We start from the raw sequence: 23,457 nt of genomic DNA, 5'->3' as shown, positions 1-23,457 counted from the left end.
CTCTCGTGAAGAAGTTTAGGAAATTTTTACGGCCATTCTGTTTTGTAACCATAAGGGGCGGTGGACGAACATTTCCAGGGGGGTTTAATGTTTTTCATTTTTCCAGAGGGTAAAAATTTATTCTAAGATTTCCAAGGAGACTGATTTTAGTTCACCCATACTCACTTTAAGGTACGAAGAAGAATTTTTCCAAGGTATTTTTTTGGAAATTTTCCAGGGGGTATCCATACATTTTCAAGTATTTCGTTGGCTTGAAAAGGGTCGTCCACCCCTGTATGGATATCAAATGTAACACCCCAATTTAACTTGGAATGTAATTTAAATAAACCTTTTCATAAATTACGTCACGAACATCACTTGCCTCGTTTTCAAACAATTACAATGGTAAATATATCCCTATGAGACATTAAATGAATTTTTTATGAATAGAAAGTAGTTTTAATGAAATCCGCCGGGAGTTAATCACCTTGGCAATAATTTCAAAACGAGGAAAGTGATGTTCATGACGTAATTAATGAAAAGGTATGTTGCATCTCGATAGATTTCAAATCTAAAAAATAATCTATGCGTCATCAGCATCATTCGATTATATAATACTCTTTTGAACTAAATTATAAAAAAACGCAATCCTAAGTATAAAAATATCACTATTTAGCCTGAGTGTGCATCTTTCTACATAACTTATGCCAGTAGATTTGGATCATAGCCTAGCTGGTAGATAGCTTTCCTCAAATTATCAATCGTTTTCTGCAAGAGAAAAGTTGCGTTAAATACGGAGGAAAATTAGAGGGAATTTCAGGGAAAATTTCAGGGAGTCCCAGATTCCATCATTCCGTCAAAAAAAGAAAACCAAAATTCCGTCTTAACATTTTTACCATCCTTATGTTGTTATATCATACGTCTTGTATTAAAAAAACGTGTACAATATGTTATTGTCGTGTCATGATGTTATTGGCCAGAAAATTAAAAACTTAGAACATCTTGAAATTTGGTAACTGAACTTGAAAATGCCTTTTTTACAGCCTTTGTAACTGTAAATTGTCAATTATTCCCAAGTACCAGTAGATACACCTGAAAAACTACAAAAAAAAGAGGCCCCCTCTATCTCTTTATATGACTGGAATTTTGGAATAAAACTTTTTGTGTTTAAAGTAGGCTATATATGAATGTCTTCCCTGGGTGTAACTTTTTTTTAAAATTAGATTCCTGTTTTTTACAAGGTAGGGAAAAAGTGCATTTTTAGCGTTATACACCTCAAAAACTACAAAATGGTTTTTCTTCAATAACTTTTTACAAAAAAGTGTTTTTGATTTCAAATTTTGGATACTGATTGGCTGGAATGTTGTTAATTTAGTAATCAGCCAACGGATTACAAAATGTTTTCAAAATTTTTTCTTAAAACCGAAAAACACCTCAAAAACTACACTAATACACCTCAAAAACTACAAAACTAAAGCCTTGCTCACAGATTAAAAAATCAAAAGAAAAAGATTTTGCTGCCAGATTATCATTTTATGGTACAAGCACTAATCCTGTTTCAAATCTTATGTCAAAATTCTCATCTTTCAGGTTTTTATGCCCGTTTTCTATGGTCTATAAAAATTTGCGAGTTATTTTGGCTTATATTTGCTGGTTATAAAACCATTCCATTTTCTCTTCTTTTCGAATGTTTTGATGTCGATTTCAACTTTTATATAAAAAAGAGAAATCGACAAGACATAATAACAAGTCAAGAGAGAGAAAATCAAAAGTTCAGAGCAGAAAACCGAAAAAAGAACATATGGTATATTTTGGGTTCAGATTTCCCTAACCTTAGCTAGACGAAAAAGGTTAACTTCAAAAAATACGGTGCTTGATAAAGTGTGGTAACTGTTTTTGCGTAGAGATTAAAAGCAATTTAAGATACATAATGGTCAAGCCAAAATTTGAATTTAAAGTGAAAAAACGTGTTGTGATGGTATATGGTAAGCCAAGTTCTAAGGCCGAAGCTGCAGTGAAAAGAAAACAAATCAACGAAAAGAGTGCTCAAATTGAGGAGGCTGTGGAATGGTGTAAGATATATGGGAAAAAGGGTTACAGTGCTCTAAAAACAGGACGGTTTCCATTGATTAAAGATCGTGGTACCATAGATCGAAGATTGAAAGAAAAAAAGATCAACAGCAAAAAAGAACACCAGAGAATTTTGACACCAGAGGAGGAAAGATCGGTCGTAGAATTTGCCAAAAACAAAAATAGGTGCCATCAGGGGATATCGAGAAGAGATATCACGAATCTCATAATAGATGTGTTGAAAATAAGGCAGCATTGTAATTTGAAGTTGCGTGGTGGTCGGAAATTTGTGAAGCTATCTGCTAACGCTAAACATACGTTGGAGAAAAAGAGGTATGTAATTCGATAATCAAATATTCAATGAGTACCAGTCCATGAACTTAGCCAGCAAGACGAAGTTAGAGGTCTGAAAATATTGCGTTTTAGTTTTTTGATGTTTCACAACCAAAATAATATTCATATGCTTTCTTTCACTAGCCTCTCGCAATCATTCTGGCAAAGGTTTGAAGCAGAAAACCCTGATATTTCAAGGTCGAATTATTTTTAAAAAATGTTGTGAATATAATTTGACCATTTTCTTTATTTTTAGGAGAAATGGCTGTCTCTCAGGTATTGTTCTCTGGAAAAGGCATAACAACACATATGTGCCCGAAGCCAGTTGCAAAGAAGATCAACAATCTCTTGATATCTTCCACTGAAAAAGGCAGTCAAGACAACAAATCTCTCCTTGAATGTTACCGCTTATTTGATAAGTATCTTGACGAAAAGAAAATTCAACGACCAGTAGTTATGTTGGCTGATGGGCATAGCTCAAGATTTGATTATAAAGTATTAAAGTTCCTCAGGGAACATAAAATTAATTTGTTCATATCGCCACCAGATACAACTGGGGTGACACAGTTACTCGACCAAAACCCAAATCAAAGTTTGCATAAAGAATACAACAGTAAAAGAGACGAACTTTTCCCTGGCTTTCAAACGATCAACCGAGAAGGTTTTATGAACATCTTAGGAGAGATATGGGAAAAATGGGCTACGGAGGAAACAATACTGAAAGCTGCTAAACGAGTTGGTATCTCCAAAGATGGGCTTAATGTTGAAGATATGCAACAAGATAAATTCGAACAAGCGGCCCTCATTATGAATAAAGACAAGGATATAGAAAAGCCTGGACCGAGTACACCGAATAAAAGATGCACCCGTACTTCGGCTAGAGCTACTTTAGGATCATCTGCCGAGACACCAAGCACCCCTAAATCAATGTCGAAGCTTGCACAATCAAAGTACAAATACGGTTCTGTTGAATATTGGAAATGCATTTGTGAGCAGTACCAAGGAATAATCAAAGATGGCTACGAAAAAAGCTTGAAATTAGAAGAAATACCTGGATTGTTATCAATCAAAAAAGTCAAACCCAAGGAATTAGAGAAAACGAAAAACATCCGAATCACCAACGTACATGGCAGCATGGAAGCTCAAGACATCTTAAGCAGAGTGGAAGCGATTGAAAAAGAAAAGCAGAAAAAGGAACAGCAAAAGGAAGAAAAACTACAGCAGAAAAATTGGGAAAAAGAAGCATTTTTCAGATGCAAGAAAAATTGTGTCTGTTCTGACGGTGAATGTGAAGCTAAGGGACTCAAGCAGTGCCCAGTTTGTTTTGAGGTGAAAAGGTCAGTTTGCAGCAAAAATAAATGTCAGGTCAATGGAAAGAAACCAATCATGATAACACTGCCAAAGGGAGAAGTTTTCAAAGATAATAAACGGAAGCTCAGTACCGAGTCTGAGTATGAAAGTGACTTTACTAGTGATGAAAACGAATTCGAAGATGTTTTTGAAGATGCTGAAACCTCTTCTAAAGATGAGGAGACAGCTACAAATGAAAAGGTTTCAGCTAAGCTTCTTGACACATGGAAAAAGCTTTGTCCACCAACAAAAGAAGATGATGTTCTTAAAAAGTGGTACGTTGGGGTACGTTCAACAAAAAAATCCAATCAATTATGTATTGGTCGTTTAGAAATGAGATTTCTAGATGATGTCGATGGAAAGGTTGTCTCCGTTATCCTAAAATGCTTAAACCCCAAACTCGGGAAAGGAACAATGATGGACGAAGCTCCTGAAAATGCAGATGCATTCCTATTTCAGATTGAGGATATAATAGATGGTCCAATAAAAGCTGTTCCTCGACGTAACCTAAAATGGAATATTCCTGATTATAAGGAGATTCGTGATCATTTTGAGAATGCTGTAAAAATTGATAGGCTATCTCTAAAAAACATGTCATTTTAGTTTATAGATTTATTTTGATTTATGATTTTTGATGTTGATTTAGTTGAATTTTTTTGTGTTTCATGTCATTTGAATGATTAAAATATGACAAAGTTGATTTTAAAGTTAATTGCTCAAATCACTTTTTTTGGCTGGTACACCTCAAAAACTACAAAAATTTGATAACAATTGGAGGTCTAATTACTTTCTTTGACGACTATCTATTAAAAAGACAATGATTTTTCCATATCTACAGTAAGTATAGGTATCTAAAAAGTATAGGTTTTCTGACCTTAAATTCAATTGCCTGGTCTGTAAGGCCAAAAAACCTGATTTTTTGAAGCAAATTATGATAAAATTTTGAATAGATTCGAAGTTTAAGGTACTTTGACGTGTCTAAAATTTATAAAGTTTGGTATTTTTTGAAAGAACATTTATAGGTGGTTGTGAAAATTTAAAAAATTTCTGAGTCAAATAGGTTTAGGGGTCCCGAGAGCAAAATATACAACTTTGTAGTTTTTGAGGTGTATGTGTTTTTGAGGTGTATCTACTGGTAAGGCAAAACCTCCATAAAAATGACATCTCATGCTATGTAGTATGCATTACATGTTAAATTGAGGCTGAGTTTAGATCCTAACCAAAGATATCGTTAGAATAGTTCAGGATAATTTTCCCCAAAAAGTTTATTATATCCATGATAAAATGAAAAAATACCATTCTTATAAAAAAGCATTTAATACCTGTTGTTCTTCTACTTTTTCATGTAGCTCTGCAACTTGCTCTTTTGCTTTCTCGACTTTTTCTTCACTCCGGGCTTTGATCGAAACTACTATTCCTGTATAAAGAAGAAGAAATGTACATAGGTTTTGAAAAATTTAGCTCCTGGAAACTTAATTTGCTTAGATTTTTATGCGCTTATTGGTAATGATTTTTCGACTTTTGGCAAATAATACTTTGGCGAAAACCTATCTTTAATCCCAATGTAATATTTGACACTAAAGGGGTATTCCCTCAAAATTTGAAAACCGCAAATGGTTTTTAAGTGCTTTAAAGTACGGTTGGAAAGTAGACTCCGAGTTTTAACATTAGACTTAAGACTTAGGATGGGGCACCGTAAGGGTGTAAAAAGTGAGCAAAACGAATTTTTTTGGGCAAAATTTTGGAAAATCTGAAAATGTTTTGCATTAAAATGGACAAAAACTTTCAACAAAATGCACAGTAAGGGCCGATTTTTCACCTAAATCTGCTAAAATTTATTAAAGTTTCTCTGTAATGTACAGGTCAGATTTCAAAGACCTAATTTTGGGCCGCACATACGGTCGTTTTTGGGTCACATATCACATTCGTGACACATGACAGATTCTAAACATAATTTACAAAATTAATTACGAAATCAAATTCCGCAGAAACGTCAGATTAACACAGCGTAAATGTTCGCACCGGCAACAATTACCGCCTTAATATCTCAATAGATATATTCATGATATTCACAGGAATAAATATGGGTATCTATTACGTAGAGTTTTATATGGAAAGACCCCTTGTTTTTCAAGTAGTGTCAAATTCAAAATTACTTTTTTGACTTAAATTTATCACTACTGACAAAAACCAGGAGTGTTTGAGTACATTACGTAATTAATTTCACTGTATTTATAAGGGTTTCGTAGCGTTTACGGTTAGATTACCTTATGTGAAAATGCATTGCCGCATTAACTCAAGCCATTTATTGACCATTCCCCTTTCAAAAAAAAATGTTACTCAATGGTTAGGAAGAAATGTTAGAAGGTGGCTCAGGCGGTTGTTCTTCATGATTTTCTAATAGACTATCAGTATGGTTACGTGTTATCCATTCGACAGTGAATTCTTCTCGAGCTACGATCGCTACTGTATGTGTTAGTGATAAATCAGCAGACGCTTCTATAAAAATATAGATTAAAGAAGAAGGATTTTTAGATTTCTGTTAAACATGTGCTTGCGTGTACAGTCGACTCTCTCTAATTCGAATTTCTGTTGTATGAATCTTTCTGTAATTCGAACTAAAGCATTGGTCAGCTCAGCTGGGAATTTGTGTAAAATACTCTCCGTAATTCGAATCTTTTTATGATTCAAAAAAGAGTTTTGGTCCCTTGAAGGTCGAATTAGAGAGAGTCAATTGTATCATTTGTTTTGAAAACATGAATGTGTAATGAAATATGGTATGATTAACATAAGTTTCAAGCCGAAGGTTAGATGCGAATCTTCAAACTTTCCTGAACAAGAAAAAGGGTTTGAAATTTGCGCTGTATTTCAGATTATAGATTAAATTTAGCACTTTTCTTTGTTTTTGCATTTTACACTTGTCGAATTCAAGCCAGTAAACGCTACTTTCAATTCAGCGTTTGAATAAAAACCACGCGGCCGCACAACTTACTTAGGAAACTTATGTAGGAAATAAATGGCTTCAAATCCTACAAAGGAGATTCGACTCTAGCCTTAAGCTTCAGTTATTAGGTATGTTGGTATGTTGGTATTAGCCCTTATTCTTTCAATATTTCGGAGTTGACGACGCACCCTCGTACACCCACATGAAAATGTATATAGAGATACCACTAGTCTATGAAAAATAGATATGATGAGTACTGCCCCTTCTCATGAACCCGGTGGGATTTCATCAGCCAGTTATGGCTGGAAATTTCCATTGTTTCTAGCTAGAAAATTCAGTTGGAATGGAAAAAATATCACAATATTATGCAGTCTGGATTTGCTTATTTGATTATTTTCAGCGGGGACAAAAATTAGGATTTGGCCAATTTTTCCAGTGGAAAGGGTTCCCAGTTGGTCTGTGAGAAGGGGGTGAAGGAGTGTTTAAGATTGGTCATGTTCGTGTATGTGTAACTGTGTACCCAACTGACACACAACGTTGTTACAACGTTCATCTAACGTTATATGGACGTTGTGAACATTAGATGGCCGTTGAAACGAGGTTGTGTGACAGCTGCCAGTAAGAACATAAATGCGTCACGATTCACGAAGAAAGTTCTACGGTGGCTTTACTTTGTTTATCTATGATGTAATATGACAAAAATTATGTGCGCATGCGTGTGTTATCAAATTATTTATTTACTTATCACTTCATCGACCAATGATTTACGTCTTCTACCAAATCTACTTTTTCGTTTATTTGAAGTGTGTGGTACATCATACAATTTGGGTGTAAATACATCACGTCCTATAGATGTTGGGTTTTATATATATTAGTCGTCGTGATTAGTATGTGTATGTGCGTGAGATGAGTAAATTTTTGAAAAGAAGGCTAATACAGCATAATTAGGCAAAAGAGAGAACTTTCAAAAACATTTTCCCAAAAATTAATAAGCAGGGGGGGGGGCTGGAATAAGAATGTCCTGGGTGGAAAATTTTTCGAAAGATTAATTAGCGGGGGAGGGGGACGCTTATTAGGTACCCGAAAATAAGAATCTATTTTGAATGATATGCTTAATTGAAAACTACCAAATCAATCCATTTCATGTTAAGGGTAGATTTCACTCCCCTGACTAAGATTTCACTACCAATTTCTAGTGGGAAAATATCAGAAGTCCGGAAAGTTACAAAGTTTCGTAAGTCAACACAAGTAGATTCAGAAAAAACTCTTTCCAATCTAATGCCGGATATCCCCGGAAAGACAGCGAAAATACTTTGGGAAAGTTAGTGGATTCTTAGACCATGTTCGCACGTGACGATTCCGTTTCGCTCCGAAGCAAAATGAAGCCATTCTATTGGTTAGAAGTGACGTAACACTTGAATGTAACCAATAGAATGGCTTCATTTCGTCGTGAGAACATGGTCTTAGTGTGGGAAGTGGAACCTTACCCAAAATAAAGGTACCAATTAACAAACGTGAATACAATAGTCGATATTAATTATGGCAGTATTTAATTATGACAGTCGTTACCTTATGTGGTAAGTGTTTGTAGTGTCTTATTTTATAGGACTTTTACAAGAAAAAAGATCCCTCTCATACGATATTCAAGTATCTTCTCACAGACCCAGTAAGATTCTTTTCACCGGTAGTAGGGGTAAAAATAATGAACAAATATCAATGTTTTCTTTTTATCGCCAGGGATTTGGAGTCTAAAAATTCAGGACATATTTATTTGATTAATTTCAGCTGGGACAAAAATTTTAGCATAATCTTTCTACTGTGGATGATATTTTGGACGATAATTTTCCAGTATGAGGTGCCCACCAGGTCTGTGAGAAGGGGCTGTTATTGAGGCAATGAACACTTTGGACCCACTAACCCTGGCTATCCGAGAGATGTTTATTCCACGATTTCCATATCTTAGCAATTAACATTTAGCCTGGTGAGAGTCGAGTAAAAATCTTTTTCCTCGTAAAAACCATGTCCGTAATTTATAAATCAATGTCATAAAATACATAAATTACAGTCAGTGATAACATGTAGAGATAATTATTACCGAATCTATGTATCGGAGGATATCGAGGGCGACGGTAAGTGAAATCGATACAAAACAAAGTGCTCTATATCGCCTTCGCTCACCTAAACAGACGACAGTATTTTGGTGTTTTTACCGTCGTCGAGCAAAGTGGACGGTGATTTTGGAGACATGTCAACTTTGGTTTATACTGTCCCCTCGATTCATCTTGAATACATAAACTCGCTAATAATCAGAGAACGGCTACATTGGATACATAGCCGAATACATCCTTGTAAGTTATTTAGGATCCTGTCCAATCCACTCAGGGGACTAGATCTATCCAATAACAGTGAAATAATTCCTACATAATCTTTTATAAAGAAAAGTCAGCCAAAATTAGCCTTCCAATGACGCTAGTTAATTTTGGTAAACTCCCGTAGCTATTGAGATTAAATGCCTTTACATAAACTGTATATCGATGAATGGAGTGAGACCTTTATAAATGCTGGACTAAGCTATACCTGCCATCTTTGATTATAGTTTTTTGAAAGTGTTATCCGTTGCAAAGAAGCCAATGTAGTGTTAAAAATTAACGTCAAACGGCTCTTTAGTTTAGACCATGTTCGCACTTGACGGTTCCGTTTCGCTCCGAAATGGAATGAAGCCATTCTATTGGTTAGAAGTGACGTAGCACTTGAATGTAACCAATAGAATGGCTTCATTTTGTTTCGGAGCGATACGGAACGGTCACGTGCGAACATGGTCTTATTCAAGGAAAAGTATATATCTAGCGCGATGTGTTTACACAACTATTGAGTAGTGATACCATTAGGGTACCACTTTCAAAACAAAAACTCTGATCAAAGATTTTGGTTAGCTTGGAATGAGGAGCTGCATCCAAAGCTCAATGAGTTAGAAACTTACCATTGATAATTCTGGTGATACGCCACAGTCTCAATAGAACAAGAAACTCTACTCCGTCTTTTAAACCACCAGAACTGAAATTAAAAGAACAGAAACGATAATAAGGATTTTGCTGAAAAGTTCTTCGAAAAATATCATAACATGTTTATAAAGAATTGAACTTCAATTTTCTTATACACCTATTTTCGACCGTAGCCGCCAATTGCCGTGCGGACATTTTTTTGTCCGTTTTACCACCCTAAAATCGTCCCAGTATTATTTCGCACCTAAAGACAATAGAAAAATGTGTAAAAAAAGGTCTGGGTCGAGTTTGGGGTGGTAAATTAAATAATAAAGTGGCACGCGCCTGACCGCGCGACTACGGTCGAAAGGGTTTATTCTCAAAACTTTACAGTTCGAATTATTTTAAACAGTTATGGATCACTTCCTATATAATATCGTCTAAAAAAACGATAATAGGTTAAATGCATACAATATTCGGCTAAACAAACGAGAATTAGCTAATTTGAACTCATTCCCTGACTATTAAAGGCATTCTTTTTTACACACTTGAAATTGCATTAGCGAGCGAAAAGCAGAATGTGAAAAAGTAAAGATTCTTCGTTTTACGTAAATTGGACGGTGAATTCAATTTCATTTAAAAACGGAAAGTTGAATAACAGAACGTCAAATTAGAGAGCGTTAGATATACTTCATTGATCCATCGTTATCCCTGCCAATCAAAATGAGGGAAGGAAAAGTTATCTCACCTAAGAAAAACATCTAGGAAGAATGATACTGAAACTATGATCGCATCAAAAATCTGAAAAAAGAAAATTGAGACAATAAATGTTTTTTGAAATCTGTATGTAATGATAAGAGGGTTTTTTTTTCTAAAGAATCCTGCATTACTAAAAATAGACAAAAAGAACGGCAAATTTTATAAAAAAACGATATATTTCACCGTCCACAACCCCGACCGAAAGTGACTGTACCTCATTCCTCTTCGTTTATCACGGGAACTAACTACATGTGGTTTAAAAGAACGACAAGTTACGCATGCGTGTTACAATGCAAGATTCTTTAGAGGAACAGACTGATTATATATATATATATGATATATATAAACTTTTCGAATTTACGTATCATCTTTAAGAGAAAAGACCAGGGCTAAAACTTATCAAATAATATCCAAATGAAAACGTCGCTGATGTTTGCCCTGGGATCGAGGGTGTAAAATGAACTCAAACTCTATTTTCCTTGCTAAAAAGTCTTGGGTACAAGTTAGCTTTATACCATTTCCAAAAAAAAAAAGAATTTATCTCATCTTAACGGGACGGTGAAAATTTCACTCATACAAGCAATGGTACCTCTTTTTAAAATTATCAATATACCTCAAATTTATGTTTTAGAAACTTGAGTCCCATAGCGAAAATCTTGAGTGTGATCTAAAACAAGAGACCAAAGCAAAAACTAACTCAGAAAAGCTTATCTTAAAAAGCCGGGCACACGGGTTGTTCAAAACCAGCCATGTTATCACAATGAAAAAGAGGACTAAGCCAACGCCTTGCGTATGTCTAGTATATTATCCAGTATGGTAAATAAAATAAGTTTTTAAGCCTGAAATGTAGAACAAATCAATCAATTTAATTCAAAATGTCAGGGCTTTTTCCGCTTAATAGGTTTTAATTTCACAGTCGAAATGAATCATGGGTAATCAGGATTGGTCGCGCTCTAGTGACGACTTTCGGCTTGTTAGAAGCAAAAATCTTTAAAACTTTTCACAACTTTGGACAAAAAGTAAGTCGTCATTAGCGCGCAATGGTCCTGATTACCCATTAAGCTTTGCGACTGTGAAATGGCCTATCAAAGTCAAAGGAAAAAATTCAAAATCCTACCTCGAACATGAATATGGATAGAATAGTTAAACTGACGTAATGCAATGCGAATTCTGCTGTCTCCAAATGTTCTGATTTCGCTAGAATGATAAAATACGAAGATCTTGATTTTATCAAGAGGATTTTTCTTTTGTGGTACTACAATAGTAATCCAAAAGAATTTTGTTTGTCTATGCAATGAGATATTGTTAGTGGCTCATTTTTAGCGATTTATCACTAATTTGGACTTTTCTTGAAGGACTAGGTTTGGTTTGATTTTCAACTCTTCGACTTCAATTTCGATTCAAAGTTATCTTTTCAACGAAACATCACTTTTTACATATCTCCAACAAGAGCTATGTTGAAAATGTATGGACGCTGCCAATTTCTTTGGAACAGATCTCAAACAGATGTATAACCCATACATATTCATGATATGCACCACTGGAGCCTTCTGAGAACTTTTGAAATTTTCCACCCAATACGTCACTTAATAGAACAATAGAAAAAGTGACGTATTGGGTGGAACAAAAACAGAAAAGTTGCATAATTTCGTGAAGTCATTGCAGTGGTGCATATCATGAATAAAGCTTAGTAAGTAGATTTATGGGAGGACCACCAACGATTTCAATAGCGAGCTTATGTACTTGCTCTTTTGAGGAGGTTAGAGTGACTAAAGCGATTTGAAATAACCCGTGTTCTGACCCACAAAATCGAGGACGGTAAAAGTGCTGATTTACCCCTTCGTCAATTAGGGTCTAGACAAATCAGAAGCTAATGGTCTCCGTCACTGAACCCTGGGGGTACTTAGGCAAAATGGGTGCCAGGTATGTGCTAGCCATAAGGGTTCCTTTTTCACTCTCTCTCCCTCAAAGAGGTTCAAAAATTATTAAAAAGCAATTTAGTCTTTGTTAAGGTTCTAAAATTACGTAAATCTTAAATCAATTCCCTGAAAGGGTCATAAATTCTTGAAAATTGGACTAAAATCTGAAAATTTTAGATGAAATTTTGGGTAGATAGTCTCTCTAAGGGTGGCAAAAACGTCAAAAAAATGGACAAAATTTTTGAAATATATCCAATAACAGTTAAATTCCTACATAATCTTTTATCAAGAAAATGCCCCTTAAAACGCAGATACACAAACTCTCTAATATACACGTCTTTTTTTTTTAAGAAACACACTTTTAAGAAACATGAGGCTCAGAATGCCTAAAAACTAAGAAACATCTAAGAAACATGCTGAGGCTGAGAATGAGAAAATAACATTTTTTAATTCGGTTTTTATAAGAACCGTCCAATCAAGGCTAATTATGTCAAAAAGTTTAGAAACATGTAAGAAACATTTAAGGCTCAAAAGGCCGATTTCTTAAGAAACATTGAGGCTGCTTGGTAAAACTAGTTTCTTAAAAAAAAAGACGTGTAATAAAAAACTTTACAGTGGCTCCTGGACGAGTCGACCATAATTTCTGTGACCACGACTGCAGTATCCAAAAGAACCAACACACAAATGATGATTTGGAAGTAATGATGATGCAATGTATCGCTTAATTGTTGACGGAATCGACCGATTGAACTTTTTGGACTACGAGAGAAAATTTGAAATATCAGCAACGTTGTATTGTAATTTCAGGGTTAAGGTTTACGTTCGGTAACTAAATGAATTTCATAATATTCTCTGTTTTACAGATATATCATCATACTTATAAATCAAAGTGAGGGAAACCAGTTTCATCGCATGACAGGGTCCGGTTAACCCATTTAAGGTACCTTGACTTGCCAAAAAAGTCATAGTACCAATTGAGAATCGAACCCAGATGTCCTGTTGGAAAGTTTTTCGAACGAACGAACGAACGAACGAAAGATTGAAAAAAGCTTACGTCTCTTCTTCTATCATATCTCCTTTCTTGATGAAATCTTGTTGTGTGAATTCCGTAATTTCATGTTCCGCTAGCGTCACTTTGCATTCTTTCGGCATTGTGAGAAGGGCTGTCACCGTATTGTTGTTTGCCCGGTCCGATGGATCAGTTCCGTTGGTCAAAATATTTGTGGATGGTAAATGGTCTTTGTTGATATTGACAGAATTTGCACTGAAGAGAAACAAAACAAAGAAACGTTAGCTTTGGCGTATCTAGTCGTTTCTGATTAATAAGAAAGTAATCAGAACAGATGTACAGTACATTGTTCATTACTGTAACAGCAAGGGGATGAGAAGAACATGACTCTACTGTATTACATCTTGGCCACAGTTCCTATCTTCTGAAAGCGGAAAATTTCGATAGAGTTGTTTCACATTAGAATGAGAACAAAACTCCTAAAATTTCAACAAGGAATACATATTCAAGCTGATATTAATATAGCTTGGATGTCCTAGCTTAAAATATCAGGAAGAAAAAAGAAATTTATCCAGTATGAAGAATTCTGAAACACCTTTAGCAAGTCAAGTCAATTACTGTGAATTCTGGGTCGCACTGTGAACTGCAGGCAGTTATTGAGTTGGCGGAATAAATTTAGAATGCAATTCAATTAAGGAAGACCAGGCTGTAAACCAAAAACATCCAAATAAAATGCAACAGCCTTGGATATCCAGGCTAATTATCAGAATTGATTACCATAATAGTATTGATAAATGAAACACAAGAAAACTTCGAAAATATCCATACTCTATTGATCAGTCTGCAAGCCAAATCATAATTCTTTCGTTGTTTGGTGCATAGGGAAATTATTTCAGTCAGTAATTTGAAATTATACCAATTAATAAATAATGTAACCAACTTATATAAAAAACTACTGGAGCTTTAAAAAACAACCTTTTGAAAGAAAGGATTCAAATTTTTACGAAACGTCACTTCTTTTTAAAACATGACTTTTTTAAGGTACTACAATATCAACAGCATGTAATGTTGATCGTTTGTTTGCTTTTTGATTTTTGATAATAAAAAAATAGAAAGAATTTTGATACCCAGGCATCAATTATAAGAAATGTGTAGTTGAATTCTAATAATATTAAGGCGGATTAAAGCCAGAATCGCTTGCCCGTACCATAAAAATAAATCTCTCGTTAAATAATAAGTTTGAATTATGCTTGAAATGGTTGCCTTTATCCCATTTAGAAATCAAACTTCTTAATTTGCTTTACGTGACTGCTACTTTAGTATTCTTACAGTTAAAGTAATTCGAAAATTGGTCAGGATGTTATTTTTTAACAACATGATCCTTCTATGAAAATTGATCAAAAAACTAAAAATTAGGTACTCAAACCGAACATTTTTCCCAACTTTAGAGCTTTAGTGTATGTGAGAGAAATTTCTCCATCGGGTGCCAGACGAAATCCCCGTACGAATAAGCCAGAAACATTGGAAATGTCTTCTCTGGTCCCATCTAGCATAAAACGTCGCGTCAAGAGCAACTTCGGCACCTATATTTCCTCAATACTAGCAAACTGTCAATCAAACCTGATTTAAAAGCAACAAAAAAAGCATGACAAATAGTGACTAAAACCAAAAAGAAACCGAAACCGCCTAAAGCTTATCATTTGGACAAATAGTTACGACAAATAGTTACATAGCAATCAATCAATCTCAGCAGATTTTCATACATAACCTATTTGTAGAAAATACATAAAACATTATCAGTCCTCAGAAAATATTCTTGAGCGTTTCAAACGAGGATGAGCTCTACACCAAAAAGACACCGCCGTGAACTTTATCTCCTTGAATGATATGATGAGCTGATAACGAAGAAACCAAGGGCTTTATATTTTTGATACTCTTTTCAAAATTTTAAGTCCTTCTTTAACCAAATTGACAATAATTTTGTAACAAAAGGTTTTTATGTTTTACGTACAATAGGTATTACAATTTGATTGACAATTCAGAGGTTTAAAATTCAAATATCGGGTGTTATGATTTAAAAAATGTAACTTATAACATTCTCGACGTCTCAAATGAAGAGTTTAAAAACGTTAATCCAAGGTTATATTTTCCCATCTGACACACAACGTTGTTTTAACGTTAATCTGACGTTCACAACATCCATATATTGCTAGATGAACGCTGAAACAACATTGTGTGTCAGCTAGGCTGTGGCAATAAGTAAACAGTACGGTACATTTCCCTATTTTAAAGGACACCAATTTACATCTTTCCTAAACACATATAAAATCCTGTTTTTCCAGAAATAACAGTCCAATTTCGTTCAAAATGTGCCACCCGCTCCCCCAGTTCAATGCTGACCTCAGGGAAGAAAACCGTTCCCTAAATTTTTCGGAAACACTGTTCCAACAATGAACAAACAGGGATGTAATGCTGAAAATCTACATTCCTGGACAACATTAAATGCCAGGATAGTAATGTATTTGACCTCTCTAGGTTTTAGTCTGAATTACAGACCTCTACAAACCGCATGTAGCAGGTAGTAAGGAGCTCGAATCCGTTAGTGGATGTCAGCAGCCTAGCTAGAGTTTTTCTTCCTATCCAGAATGAGATCATATTTAAGGACGCCCTTAAAAAATAGAGCCGCACTGTAACAGGTAAAGAGAAAGATCATTGATTTTTCAGCATACTGGAAGCTTCAGACAGTCTTGTACCTAAGTTGAGTCTCGTTTCGAGTGTATTACAATAGAAATCTCTTAGGAATTCTTCGAGGGAATTCTATTGTAATACACTCGAAACAATCCCACAATGCATCGCTTTTTTAGAAAAATCAAAAAGTCCGATAAGGTCTATTATAGTGGAATATTATCAGAATCGTAAAAACAGCTAAGGGACTGGGCACGAGTTTGGATTTTTCTTTTACTTCTCAGATTGTTCAAAAAACACTTGAATATTTATCAAAGTATATCATCCGAGTCTCCCGATACCGATTCGAGACTTAACCAAGACCAACTAGCCTTTCTGACCTACCAATCTTGGAGAAATCTTTCCCCAGCTATAAGCTTGAAATTTAAGGCCCTTGAAAAAAGTGTTCAAAATATATTAAAACGCTCAAAGCAATCAATCAAAAGCTCTCAAAAAGGTGGTCCAAATTGATGTATTTTACTTTTTAAGCGCCTGTTTTACGGCTAGGAAAGTAATTGACGCCTAAAAACTTTAAAGTGACAATTGAAATATGAAACCCTTCACTTTACACATAAAATGACAATAAATCATTTTAGTCTTCAGACTACTCGTGGAAAAAATCTTATAAGGTCAACTTGCAGGCCCGTAGGAAGTATTTTCATTTTGAGGGGGCAAAGTGAGAAATATAAACTGAGGGCCAGCCATGGTTTGGCCCGAGGGTAGATTGCTGGAAAATGCATCTAATAATTAAAGGATTATGTTCAAAATGAAGCCATTAATACACGATTTTTCAAAGCTACCAACTTTCAAAAAAACTTTTTTTGGGGGGAGGGGGCAATGCCCCTGTGGCCTTCCCGGTTGCTACGGGCCTGACTTAGATGAAATTTACAGGAGCTAGAAGTCTATGAGGATATTAAGTTCGAATAAGGACACTATATTGAAATAGTTCAAACTACAGTTGACTCTCTCTAATTCGATCAGCACGGTGCCAAGAATTCGAATTACAGAGAGAATTTCAAACAACTTTTAATCAGCCGAGACCAACATTTTAGTTCGAGTCACAGAACGATTCGAATAATAGAGGTTCGAATTAGAGAGAGTTTAGTTTAGCAGAAATTTTGGACACGTCTATCTACATAATTAATAAAACAGCCGTAATGACGGCTGTAAACTCCGGTAATTGTCATTTTTTAATAGCGAACTATTATGTTAACATCTTTATCGTGGTCAGCCTTTCTTAATAAATCCAATATAAAATTTAAAAGAGTATATCCTAGTAAGTACGAGCGCAAACGCAAACCAAATAGGGAAATCAAGGGTCAAGCTGGAGTTTTTACAAGGTTTTCGATGATTCGGTTGATGGTTGAATCTTGAGAAAAAGGATTTTTTTGCTTTTTCTAAAGAACGCGTCATCTCTATTATTTCAAATGACATCCCGAAATCAAACCGGAAAGGTCGGGAAATCGAACCTGATTATAGCAATTAATCGGGTTTACGCACAATTACAAATAAAAAATACTGATTTTAGGAAACTCCTTAACCGGAGTTTAATTAACTCGTAAAAATCCGATTACACTCAACATTTTTCCGATTCCCTGGGGATCACCTAGGTAAAAAGAGAGTAGTTTCCTTATAAATAAAAAGAGTGTATATAGATTAGTATTCAAACCACAATGGACACCATAAATTCAAAAGCTCCTACAGAAAAACTCAAAATCTTTTACCACGTTTCTCGATGCAGCATTACCAATCTTGCCAGCATATTTCAGCACGCATGCGTGATTTGAACAACAAGGGTGTTTGGTCTTTGTATTTACAAGTTTTTTATAAGAACATCAAAAAATTTTAGAGCCTTTATATATATATTTTTTTGGTATTGTCGCTCAAACGTAATTTATTAGTCAATAGTAATAATTTAGAAATCTTTGAATAATGAAATTAAACTAAACACCTCACAATCACTCGAACTTTTTGTGAGTGATTATTTTCTTTATTGACTCTCTCTAATTTGATTCTCTTGATTTTATTTGGCATTCTTAGACTATTCTCATCTTAGAAGCCTTATGTTTTTATATGCTTTGTTCTTAGGATCAAAAAAGGTGTACTGTAATGAAGAACAAACTTCACTCATGAAATTATTCACACAAATTCTTGGTATAATCGATTTTAAGTTAAGGGCAAGGTATCAACTCACATACATATTTACCCTTTAAACTTATAACTGCGAAAAGCTTTAACTCCAAAAAAATCATTTTTAGCCAAAATATTTTACATCTGAAAAAATAATTTATCATTTTACACAGTGATAAAAATAAGACGAGGTTTAAAAATATTTTTTCTCCGCAGATAAGAAAAATATTTCCTTTGTAATGTTGAGAAAGGATTAACACATCATATCATAGCACCATACTAGACATCAAATTTAAAATATAGCGAAAAAAGCTTCACTGATCTTAGTGTGTGGAAACAAGGTTTTTACTAAAAACAAAAAAACCCTTAAATTTCAGCTGAGGAATTACAATGGAAGGAAGATTCAATATTCAGGTTCACCACGAAGTGTTCTTTTTTATAAGAACAATTAAAAAAGGCTGCCATCGGCCCGTCTTAGATAAGTGATTCTGTGTCTGAAATGTTCTTAAGATGTTCTTAATGTTAAATATAAATCAGATGTCTTAGTTAGTTTTGATATATAAGGCTCAAATTCTAAGCAATTTGTTTACTTATGGTTGTGCGTCATGTCAAGTTCTTATAAAACTCTTCTTATAGAAAACATTATACAGTACGTATATATTACTTTCTATTACATTTTTACATTAATCTCAAAGGGATAGTTTTTCCCCAACGCCAAAATAAAGAAAATTTATATATTTCTCATCAAAGGATTTTTAGTAGGAATATCTTTCAAAATCCAATATTTATTTCAAAGGGATTTTCACAGTTTTCATCTACTAGTACTTTAGTTAGCCATATTTTGAGATTAAATCCTAAATCTGAGAGTAAAGATGACGCAATTTGCATGGCAAAAGTCCATTCAATTTAAGCTTCTTGATTGGCTAAGGCTCGAAGCTATAACCACAATTTATAAAATAAGGTCTCAAACTAAAAATTCTTATAAAATTTAGCTAACGTTGGTTTTTTTATACCGAACCCTTACTGTTTTAATTCTATCATTAAGTTAAGAAAAAGAAAAAAATACAAAACAAAAATTGAAGAAACATCAAAGAAAAAAGTCGAAAATTGGAGAAAATTTTGGAAAAAAAACTTTTTAAATTTTTACTTTATACACTCTCAGCGTGATGTCTGGGAAAATTGAAATAATTTCTTAGCGATCTTAGCGGAAATATTATAATTTCTGAAGGAGAAATTCTTAAAACAATTCTCTATCTTCCTATCACTTCCGAGCTTTAATTTCTATAAATATAAACTGCGTCTGTCTTAGTCTATTAAGTTTCTTATGTCAGTATTTTCTTTTAGAATTTCTTATTTTGAAAACTCATCGGAAAGTGACACACCTCTATTTGACCTCAGAAAAATGTTAGGTAGTAAGTTTTTGGAGGAGAACGTTTTCAATGGGTGTAAAATTTTCCAATATAACATGAATTTGACCCCTCTTTTTTCTGAAAAATATAGACCATAAATTATGTCAAGAATTAGGATTCTCTTACAATATTCCATTAGATTCATCTGCTCTTTCTGTCATTTCTTGGTTTCCTCCATCTTCAGTTTCATCATAAATCATAATAAAACGCTCTCCCTCGCTATGAAATAAAGAAAACTAACTTGTAGAAAATGCTGATTTCATTATAAGGAATACAGGAAAAAGCAACATAAAAGAATGAATATACTCCCTTTCATTCCCGTTACCGCAAAGATTTGAAAGACCAATGAGGGAGATCACTGATCTGCAATTCAACTACATCTTAGTTAGACATTAGACCATTTTTATACAGTACCAAGAAAATGCATTAAGTACCGTAGGTTGGTCTAATGTCAACATCCCTTCATCTAATTCCGACACCTTTTTTACCAGCTGAAATTGATAGAAAGGTCAAAACACTTTTTCTTTGCTTAGTGGTCAGAGAGGAATAATCCTTTTTCAATCAGTGATTCAAGCTTTCATATTATTCCTTTCTCTAAAGAATGGTGTCGGAATTAGACGAGGGATGTCGATATTAGACCAACTTACGGTAGATCTGTGCGCAACCCCTACTATACGTCATATTGGTTATTCATGATATGCACCATTGCAATGTCTTCCGACATTACATCACGGACACAATAGCTGATTGGTTGCAAGTGTCATAAAATCAGTTACTACGTCACTTTAAACCAATCAGCTGTTGGTTCCATGGAAGATATTGCAATGGTGCATATCATGAATACGAAAAATCAGCTAATCCGACTTAAAAGATTTTACTAGGCCAATTTCGTGCCGGATTGTTATACCTAAAAACATGGATTAAGTCAGAATGAAGAACAAGCTAAAAGATACCCATATTGAAAACTTAACACACTTGAGGTTGACTGCTGAAATCCACTAAACAGATTTGTGCTCCATATACTACTTACAGTTTTGCATATCTCTGAGATTCAGACTACCCTTGGGCAGGGCTCAAACTAGAAACAAGATACACGTTTTTTTTTTATTAGAACACCTAAAATTTGACTGAGCCTGGATGTGCTTATTTTTTTAGCAATTTTCAGCCTAAAATGTTCTTAAATGCGTTCTTAATTTTTCAGACTACTCTAAATCGACAATATGATACAAAATAAAGAGCACTTAAATTTGGCAAAATTTGGATAATATTTGACTCTCGATTTTTGAAGATCCACCCCTAAATTCGGTTAAAACTGCATAAAAAGAGGAAAAATTGTAGTTTCTTGTCATTTTTTCCAAACTGAGGCTGCGCATGTTCTTAAGATGTTCTTAATTTTTCGACGAATTTCAGCCTATATGTTCTTATAAACTAGGTTCTAATAAAAAAAACACGTGTATTATTAGACAGGTCTAGACAGGTGGAAAAAATCATTCTTCTTACTTGGACTCCGTTAAACCAACATCATCCTCGTCATAAACTGAAGGTAATAGGGCGTCTTCATTACATTTTCTAGCGGGAATATCATTTTCGGCTGTCGGTAATTTTGAATCCAGTGATAATAAAGGGTCAGCTGATTGAGCATTACCCAACATCAAAGCCAACGATTGTACATCTTTATAATTTTCTCTACAAGTTTTATCATCCTCTTCAATATCATTTTCGGCTGCCAGTAATTTTGAATCCAGTGATAACAAAGGGTCAGCTGATTGAGCATTACCTAACATCAGAGCCGGCGATTGTACATCTTTATAGTTTTCTCTAAAAGTCTTATCGTCCATTTCAATATCATTTGCGGTTGCCGGTATTTTCGTATTCAACGGCAATAACTGCTCTTCGACTTCACTGCGATTCTCATTAATTTCAGCATTTTCAAACTGCATGCTTTTCAATATCCCATCAATCATACATTTGCAAAAACGATAAAACTCATAAGATACAGTCTTTGATTTTAAACCAATGATCTTATAGGATTGACATTGTTCCAAAAACCAATCACTCTATATGGATCTTTGAATGAGCTATTTTACCTAAGAAACAAGAAAACGATTTCTTCAATATTTCATAATTAATGCGACTTGTATGTATAGACCAGCTCCTGAGTGCGGGGTAGCACCACCTAGAGGGGTCCTAAGTTACAATACGATTTTCGTGTTGGTTAACATCTCTAGTTTATGGAATGGAAAGGTAAATAGCGTTTTAAGGGGGCTTTTGGTCTCCAGAGGGTCTGAAGTAGGGGGTCCTAAAGCGCCAGGGTAAGGAATTACTATGGAGAAGCCGTTTTCCTCTCAACAACATCAGCCAATATCTTTTGAACTAGCCAAGGAAATGACTCGAAATTTTGCAGAAATACTCAAAATAAGTGATAGAAGTATTTGAAAAAAAAAATTTTTCGAAAAAAAATTTCCGGGGGTTTGCCTGAAGAAAAACAGGCAAAAAACAGCCATTTTTACCTAATTTTGGCCTGTTTTGACCATTTGAACCAAATTGAAAACTTCAAAATGTTAAAAAACTCCATAAAAATATGAAAAACGTTGGAATCTATCAAGATCATGAAAAGATTTCAGTTTATGACGTCATTATTGGCACTTTTTAGGCTTTCAGGGGGTAAAAATTGCTATTTTTGCCTATTTTCACCTATTTTCATCATTTAAACCCATTGAGGAGCCCATAAATCGTCGAAAACTCCATTTATATATAGAACACGTTGGACTCTATCAAAATCATGAAGTAATTTCAGTTTGTGACGTCATCATTGGCACTTTTTAGGGTTTCAGGGGGTAAAAATGGCTATTTTGCTTATTTTTCATCTATTTTGATCATTTAAACCCATAAGGAGCCCATAAATCGTCGAAAACTCCATTTATATATAGAACACGTTGGACTCTATCAAAATCATGAAGTAATTTCAGTTTGTGACGTCATCATTGGCACTTTTTAGGGTTTCAGGGGGTAAAAATGGCTATTTTTGCTTATTTTTCATCTATTTTGATCATTTAAACCCATTAAGGAGCCCATAAATCGTCGAAAACTCCATTTATATATAGAACACGTTGGACTCTATCAAAATCATGAAGTAATTTCAGTTTGTGACGTCATTATTGGCACTTTTGAGGGGTTTCAGGGGGTAAAAAGCTTTTTTGGCGGTTGCACCTATTTTGATCATTTGAAACCCATTAAGGAGCAACATCAGGCTCAAAAGGTTAAAAAGTGGAAAATTTGGATTCAGTATATCAGAAAAAGGTCAGTTGTGACGCTCATCACGATCACTTCTACGCATTTCAGGGGGTAAAAAGGCGTTTTTGGTCTATGATTTATAACATCCATATAGAATAAGTAACAAAAAATAACAAAAAAGATGGTAATTAATCTAAAATTCTTCGTCATCATCGTCAGATGGTTCACAACTGTCCTCCTCAGGGTTGTCATCACTATCTGTGTATCCTTCATGAAGGAGCATGTCCTCGACATCATTTGGAAACACTTCGTCTACCCATTTAATACTACCATCCTCATTCCAACCATGAAGAGTGATATCAGGATAATCTACTATATTCTCCAACGAACATTTCCATACTTTAGCCACATAGTTAGCTCTTAGTATGTGGAGCTTAAGAACAGATTTGCAGGGTGGTAAGTTTGCTAGGTCGACAATTTTTCCTTCTTTTTTGCATTTTTTTCGAAGATCTTCTTTCGCACTTTGTCAATGTTTGATTCCTTGTAACCATATAGCTTACATACGAAACTTTCCAGTTGGTCGCCGACATCCTCCGATAACTTTCACCAAGTGCTG

General features: G+C 34.6%; 2 protein-coding genes across 5 annotated transcripts; both read right to left on the bottom strand.

Moving 5' to 3' along the window:
• Nucleotides 1–14,390, bottom strand: LOC136820440 (voltage-gated hydrogen channel 1-like). Of its 4 annotated transcripts, XR_010848585.1 has the most exons (10): nt 14,173–14,390; nt 13,390–13,599; nt 12,949–13,094; nt 11,534–11,613; nt 11,030–11,083; nt 10,406–10,458; nt 9,657–9,730; nt 7,418–7,522; nt 6,000–6,231; nt 5,055–5,149 (listed from the first exon to the last, which is right to left on the bottom strand). XR_010848585.1 is itself a non-coding variant. In XM_067076625.1 (9 exons), the coding sequence occupies exons 2-9, from the start codon at nt 13,485–13,487 to the stop codon at nt 682–684; spliced, it is 666 nt and encodes a 221-aa protein (XP_066932726.1). In that variant the 5' UTR covers nt 13,488–13,599; nt 14,173–14,386; the 3' UTR covers nt 1–681. The 4 variants fall into 4 exon arrangements, 2 of the variants coding, with proteins under 2 accessions (XP_066932726.1, XP_066932725.1); XM_067076625.1 differs by lacking the exons at nt 6,000–6,231; nt 7,418–7,522 and adding an exon at nt 1–747 and having other exon boundaries at nt 14,173–14,386; XR_010848586.1 differs by lacking the exon at nt 7,418–7,522.
• Nucleotides 14,391–19,684: 5,294 nt separating this feature from the next.
• LOC136820439 (uncharacterized) lies at nt 19,685–21,668 on the bottom strand. The gene is made up of 2 exons (XM_067076623.1): nt 21,108–21,668; nt 19,685–19,826 (listed from the first exon to the last, which is right to left on the bottom strand). The coding sequence occupies exons 1-2, from the start codon at nt 21,569–21,571 to the stop codon at nt 19,730–19,732; spliced, it is 561 nt and encodes a 186-aa protein (XP_066932724.1). The 5' UTR covers nt 21,572–21,668; the 3' UTR covers nt 19,685–19,729.
• Nucleotides 21,669–23,457: the final 1,789 nt, after the last annotated feature.

Source organism: Clytia hemisphaerica, unplaced genomic scaffold, assembly GCF_902728285.1.
Source record: "Clytia hemisphaerica strain Z4C2 unplaced genomic scaffold, Clytia hemisphaerica genome assembly, whole genome shotgun sequence".
Classification (NCBI taxonomy): Eukaryota; Metazoa; Cnidaria; class Hydrozoa; order Leptothecata; family Clytiidae; genus Clytia; species Clytia hemisphaerica.
Note: the sequence above shows the minus strand (reverse complement) of the source record. Positions and strands in the feature narration are given on the sequence as shown.

What these genes read in the sequence shown, in the direction of transcription:
- LOC136820440 (XM_067076624.1), bottom strand. Translation starts at nt 13,487, where the DNA reads ATGCCGAAAGAATGCAAAGTGACGCTAGCGGAACATGAAATTACGGAA. An exon ending in GATATGATAGAAGAAGAGAC is followed by an intron (nt 13,095 to 13,389) that starts GTAAGCTTTTTT and finishes TTTCTCTCGTAG; the next exon opens with TCCAAAAAGTTCAATCGGTC. An exon ending in TTCTAAAACATAAATTTGAG is followed by an intron (nt 10,459 to 11,029) that starts GTATATTGATAA and finishes TTCTTTTTTCAG; the next exon opens with ATTTTTGATGCGATCATAGT.
- LOC136820439 (XM_067076623.1), bottom strand. Translation starts at nt 21,571, where the DNA reads ATGATTGATGGGATATTGAAAAGCATGCAGTTTGAAAATGCTGAAATT. An exon ending in GTTGGTTTAACGGAGTCCAA is followed by an intron (nt 19,827 to 21,107) that starts GTAAGAAGAATG and finishes TTTATTTCATAG; the next exon opens with CGAGGGAGAGCGTTTTATTA.